General features: G+C 47.2%; 1 protein-coding gene across 1 annotated transcript in view; it reads right to left on the minus strand.

Annotated features, from left to right (window-relative positions):
• Positions 1-6,496, minus strand: part of TRMT44 (tRNA methyltransferase 44 homolog (S. cerevisiae)) — a 37,652-nt gene that overhangs the window by 22,773 nt on the left and 8,383 nt on the right. Inside the window, exons 4-6 of the mRNA XM_011935443.1 lie at positions 4,796-4,864; positions 3,833-3,940; positions 2,025-2,096 (exon numbers count right to left, since the gene is read on the minus strand). Coding sequence (XP_011790833.1) covers positions 2,025-2,096; positions 3,833-3,940; positions 4,796-4,864 — 249 coding nt within the window. The remainder of the gene's footprint in view (positions 1-2,024; positions 2,097-3,832; positions 3,941-4,795; positions 4,865-6,496) is intronic.

Consider the following 6,496-nt stretch of genomic DNA (forward strand, 5'->3'; position numbering starts at 1 on the left):
GGGAGGCCGAGACGGGTGGATCACGAGGTCAGGAGATCGAGACCATCCTGGCTAACACGGTGAAACCCCATCTCTACTAAAAATACAAAAATTAGCTGGATGTGGTGGCATGTGCTTGTAATCCCAGCTACTTGGGAGGCTAAGGTGGGAGGATCACTTGAGCCTGAGAGGTGGAGGCTCCAGTGAACTGAAGATCATGCCACTGCACTCCAGCCTGGGCGACAGAGCGAGACTCCATCTCAAAAAAAAAAAAAAAAAAAAAAAAAAAAACAGGGTCCTTACACTGGATTCATTTATCTTGGAATGGTGAGCAACTGCAGCTGCAGACTGAAATCTATAAGACCTATCAAGGAACTCAGCCTTTTCTTCCAATGCCATGACTTTTCTCTGCTTCTTGGGAGACTTCCAGCATCACCAGTGGCATTGTGCATGGGTCCCACGGTGCTGCTCGAGGTTTACAGGACTGCACCAAACACGTTGAAAAATACCAGACATCACGTTTCAATGGGCTATGCACCTGACTGGAGGAATAAGCAGGTGCCTCGGAGGTGATTGGTGTCACGCAACATTTTAAATGGGCACTTACAACACTTGGGCTCACTGCAGTAGCAACGAGCAGTGACCAGGACATTTTACAGTAGCATAGCATGGACTACAGTTAATTTCATGCAATTATGATTCAATACTGCATCTTTACGTTCACATTTCTCTTGACAGAGAATGACACCACATACAGTCTGGGTTTGTATACATTTTGATTGATTTTAACTTTGTATTTCATGGTAGTAAATGGTATATATTTGTATATATATGTAATGGTATAGATTTGTATATATTTCATGGTAGTAAATGGTAAAATAGACTAGTATGTATGTGTATTTAATGCATTCAGGACATATCTAACCTTTTCTGAATTTTTTTCGATATTTCTAGGTTATGCATTTCATCTGTAAGTTTTTTCAAATTGTTGCAAATTTCCAAAAAAATTTTCCAATGTATTTATTGAAAACACTTTGCATACAAGTGGGCCCACAAAGTTCAATCCCGTGTTTTTCAAGGGTCAGCTGTACTTCTTTGTGTTGCTGTTACCTTCAATTCCATGGAACATTTTTCAGCCATTAACAACGTGCTTGCAAATAATTGTCAAAGACTTCAGAAAATGCCTAGGATGGGATGTTTAACGAACAGAAGCAGCCAGGGTCAAAGTTCTGTTATTTTTTAAAACTCTAAATGTGTACATATTGATTTCCCTAAATAAAAGAGAGGATTATCTCTGGGTAGGGGCATTAAGAAAAGTGAGATTGTCCCTTTCAAGTCCTAAAAAAGGGAAATGTGAAGGGTAAAGAGGACTGGCCCAAAGATATGAGAGAACTTAGGTGGGACCGCCCAGTTTGCCCTACACATCATCCACGTGTCTGGAGGTGATCCCACCGGGGGCATCTCACTTCCATGCCAGGCACCTGGCTGCCTCCATTTGCTCGTGGGGGTGCTCCAAGAAGCCTTCTCAGAGGCCCCGAGTGGGGTCAAGGTTTAGAGGGCTCTGAGTCCCCACAGCCCTGTAAACCTATCCAGCCCTGGCACAGCCACCACCCTAGGTGGCTCATCTGCAGGTGTCCCCATCCTGGTGGAGTCCTGGCAGGCATGGTAGTCACTGCTTGCTGACTACAAAGAGCAGCCTTTGGGAGGCCTTGAAGAGGACTTCACAAAGGGCACGGGGCACGGCCCCCACCTCAAGGTGGCACGGGAGCACCCCACACAAGATACAAATGGCACAGACAGACTCAGGGAGAGACAGCACTTTTGCCTGGAGGTCAGCGCCCTTCAGTCAGTTTAACCAGAAAGCTCTGCAAGGTCTAGTTTCGTCTTTCTTTCTCTCTTCTCTAATTTCAGAGCCCTTAGATGAATGTGAAGGTTTGCTATCAGCATGTCTGCTTGACCTACACAAAGAGACACATTCATTACAGCAGTTCCCACTGGGGGCTAAGCCATGCTGAGATCAAGGGCATGCATAACAAAGACAGTACCTCTAACTGAGTCTGTGGTCCATACATGTCCCAGATTTTTCTTCTCCGGACATCAATCCCTCTGCCTGGATGCTGAAAACATTAATTTTAGAAATCAAAGGTTAAGCTTAGTACTTCATAATAAGTTAGTAAGAACACATTAAAGCTCTGCAGGCACTGCCAGCAGGACGAAGGGCAAGAGAAGAGTTTCCTGCCAGCAACTCGTACCCTCCCCAGTGTGTCCGGTGCACCAGGTGCCATTACCCCATGATACAATGGTGAGCTTAGCCACTTCCTGCTAGGGGCAACAGCTGGAACCTGCAGCCAGTCCGGTAGTCCCAAGCTGATTTTCTTCCTGCTGTACTGTACAGTGCTGGACTGATGGGCTGCACATATTTGCCTACACCTCCAAGAGCTTGAAATGGTTGTTACAATGCCCTTTTTCAAGTGTGTCATTAGCATTCACGGATGGCACAAGCACGATTTCTCAGCGGGTCTGAAACAGACACCCCCACCCCTGCGAGGCAGGAAAGAAGGTGTACTCTGCTAACGGCCATTATGAGTCTTCAAATGGGCCATGGAGTTGAGTGACCACAGTGGCCTTTAGTGTGGGAACATTTCCAGGGCAGTAACCCAGGGAGCACACCTGAGAACGTGAGTCAATTCTCTGCTCTTAGTCAAGGTCAGCTGCCTGCTCTTCTTGCACCTTGGCCACCCTCACTGGCTCTCACAGGGCAAACTTATTTACTCCAAGCCTGCAGAAGAGGAGGGGTGCGTGGGACACCTCCCGGCTGTCCCCAGGTACCAGCTTCCAAGCCGCCACCGGATGCGCTACCACCCCCACAGCCAGCTTACAGGTATTATGATTAGAAACTCACTCTTCAATCACACACTTGAAAAGGGCATTGGAACAACCATTTCCAGCTCTTGGAGGTGTAGGCAAATATGTGCAGCCCGTCAGTCCAGCACTGTACAGTACAACAGGAAGAAAATCAGCTTGGGACCGCCAGACTGGGCTGCAGGTTCCAGCGGTTGCTCCCTAGCAGGAAGTGGCTAAGCTCGCCATCGTATCATGGGGTAATGGCACCCGGTGCGCTGGACGCACCAGGAGGGGTGTGAGTTGCTGGCAGGAAGCTCCAGGCACAAGCCACGGAGAGCTGACCCACCCCCACTGACAGTGCTCCCTGGGCAGGTTCCGCTGTCAGCCCAAGACTGGTTTCACTCCATCAGCTGAACATCTAGAAAACAGGGGTAAAACCCACTACCACACTGTTCCATACTGTTGTCTGTGTATACATGACTGGCCGTCTGAGCCAGAACTGAAGCTTCTCTTATTTGTTTTTATTTTTTTGCAGAGACGGGGTTTCACCATGTTGCCTAGGCTGGTCTCAAACTCCTGGGCTCAAGTGATCCTCCCGCCTCGGCCAACCAAGTGCTGGGATTGCAGGCGTGAGCCCCGTGCCTGGCCTGAAGCTTCTAAAGTGCAGAACCTACCTTGCTTTTTATCTCCCTCCAGCTCCTTGAGATGGTGGGTTTCAAAAGAAATTTCTGACAGCAAAAAACCATCCACGCTACTCAAAGCCTGTCATTTTATAGGTCCACGCCGGGGCCTGGGGACTTCCTCTTAGGTCCAATTCGATTATCACGTTTCCTTTGTTTAATGAGCTGTTTATCAAATTAACAGAAATTTATAAGTCCCTACCTACTCTGATAGCTGGCTAACTCCAAATCCAGGCTGTACCAGCAGAAAAAGATGTCAGTGAACCCTGTGTCTGACCTGAGGAAACTCTGAACAAGCTACCAGAAAAGGTGACGGAGCCGGGCCTTACCCCCTCACTGTTCAGGATGTGGACCAGGAGGCCATTTCCACATCCCAGGTCCACAAAGCACTGCCTGGCAGTTACTCCCCTCTCGGCCCTTTCTTCTTCCCACAGAATCTAAGTGAAGAGAAAAACGTAACAAAGTCAGGTAGTAATTCACTCTACGCAAGAATAATTCAGACACAAACTGGTCAAAGAAAACTCTGAGTGAAAGGAAACTGGAAATTATCTACATTAAACATTCTTTTTTTTTTTTGAGATGGAGTCTTGCTCTTGCCACCCAGGCTAGAGTGCCATGACGTGATCTTGGCTCCCTGCAACCTCCGCCTCCTCCTGCCTCCTGGGTTCAAGCAATTCTTCCGCCTCAGCCTCCCCAATAGCTGGAACTATGGGCACCTGCCACCAAGCCCAACTAAGTTTTGTATTTTTAGTAGAGACGGGGTTTCACCATGTTGGCCAGGCTGGTCTCAAACCCCTGACCTCAAGTGATCCGCCTGCCTCAGCCTCCCAAAGTGCTGGGATTATAGGTGTGAGCCACTGTACCCAGCTTACTCTAAACATTCTTATAGATAAGTAAACCAGGATGATTAAATCAGAGGGCATGTCCAAATGTAGCCAGCTAGCGAGCCAGCTGAGGAAAGGGCTAGAAGGTTCTAGGCCAGGGCTGGAAGACATGTGCTCCTCAGTGCTTCCCTGTGCCAGACGGTGCCTCCACGATGACTGCTGAGTGTGGACATACAGTTCCGCCTGCTGGTCAAGTTTGAACCCGAGGTCAAGTTTCAACCCAAACTTGTTCTAGACGCATCAAAAGGACCATATGAAGTCAAACTGTTACATGGGTAACCAACCTTGGCCAGCAGAACTGTGAGCACCGGCAGTTATGGATTTGGAAAATGTCCTTCACTACTGGGAACATCTGCCTGTAGCAACCTCCACCCACTCCAGAGAAGCTAAGGTTGCGCACACCCTTACCAGCAGGTATGCTGCGATAGCCACATCTTCATACACGAACTTCTCAGGATCAGTGACTTCAGGCCACACCTAAAACAGTTTCAAGAGCAAACGTAAATTGTTCGGTTTTTCCACCATTTCCCAATACTTAAGTATCCCTATAAAGCATCAATCAAACTGGACTAATCGTGCACTAAAATAGGAAATACAAGCTGAAAGGCAGGAATTCACAACTGGTTTCTTACAATAAAAGATTTACATAAAGAAACAAGGCATGCCAAGAACAGTACAATCCACAGCAAGATTTCACAATCAACAGAATGCACCTAAGGCGCTGAGCTGAGACAGGGGACCCAGGAAACACTCAGCTACACGGTGCTCACTGGCTATGCAGATGAGGGCAATGAACAAGGAAACAAGGGGCGGGAGTGAAACTAGAGCAGGGAAAGCCGCGAGCCACGAACTAGAAGACCAGTGCTCCAGCCCCTGGTCCATCAGTGGCTGCTGTCGCCCTACCTGTCAAACAGGAATAAAGCCCATGCCTCAACTAACACACAGGATAATCAAGGTGCTCTGAAAACTGTAAAGCACTAGCTGTGCAAAACTGAGCTCTCATTATTAAAAGTAGTCATGTTCAGAAGTGGCATTAGGCAAAAGAGGAAAAACCAATGGCCAATGTTAAAAGTTGAAATTTGTATTTCCAGTCATAGTGCCTTAGACAATCCAGATGAACCGTCTCACTAGAAACAATTTCAAAAGCTGGAAAAACAAAAAGTACCTTCTGGATGGTACTAAGTAGCTAACAAGATGGCAAAGGACCACGAGGGCAGGATGTGGGAGGGAGCCCAGCCTCAGTCAGCCAACCCCTGCAACCCACAGGTGCTTCAGCAATAATGAAAGTTCACAGCTTTAAGCCTGCGACTTTTGGGGTGCTTTTGTTACAGAGCAAAAGGTGACTAATTAAAAAAATACATGGAAGCCGGGCACAGTGGCTCATGCCTGTAATCGCAGCACTTTGGGAGGCCAAAGCAGGTGGATCACTTGAGCCCAGGAGTTTGAGACCAGCCTGGGAAACATAGCAAAACTTGGTGTCTACAAAAAATTAGCCAGGTATGGTAGCATGTGCCTGCGGTCCCAGCAACCAGGGAAGTTGAGCTGGGAGAATCGCTTGAGCCCGGGAGGTTGAGTCTGCGGTGGGTGCACCACTGCACTCCAGCCTAGGTGACAGAGTGAGATCCTGTCTCAAAAACAAAACACAAACAAACAGAAAACCATGGAAATTACAAATTGTGGTTACTCCTCGGAGGGGGAGGAAGATGGGAACTTGGAAGAATATTAAGTAGCTTTGACTCTACCAGCAATGCTTTCTTTCTGCCTTAAGCTGGGCATAAATACACAGATGTATTTATGTTACGCTGTTTTTACATCTCAGAAAGTTTAAGCACATGTTATCATGAAATGCATCTCGTGTTGGGAACTGCTCTATTGCACTTGAACTTTTCATATATTTTCTTAAAATATCTTTAGGTTTATACAAAGAACTATGGTAATTTAGCCATTTTTTTTTCAAGGTTCCACTACTTTTCAATTAAATATTTCCCTTTAGGTCTCTTGAAAATAAATAATACAGGCTGGGCGCGGTGGCTCAAGCCTGTAATCCCAGCACTTTGGGAGGCCGAGACGGGTGGATCACGAGGTCAGGAGATCGAGACCATCCTGGCT

This window comes from Colobus angolensis, unplaced genomic scaffold (assembly GCF_000951035.1).
Source record: "Colobus angolensis palliatus isolate OR3802 unplaced genomic scaffold, Cang.pa_1.0 Scaffold143, whole genome shotgun sequence".
In the NCBI taxonomy this organism is placed as follows: domain Eukaryota; kingdom Metazoa; phylum Chordata; class Mammalia; order Primates; family Cercopithecidae; genus Colobus; species Colobus angolensis.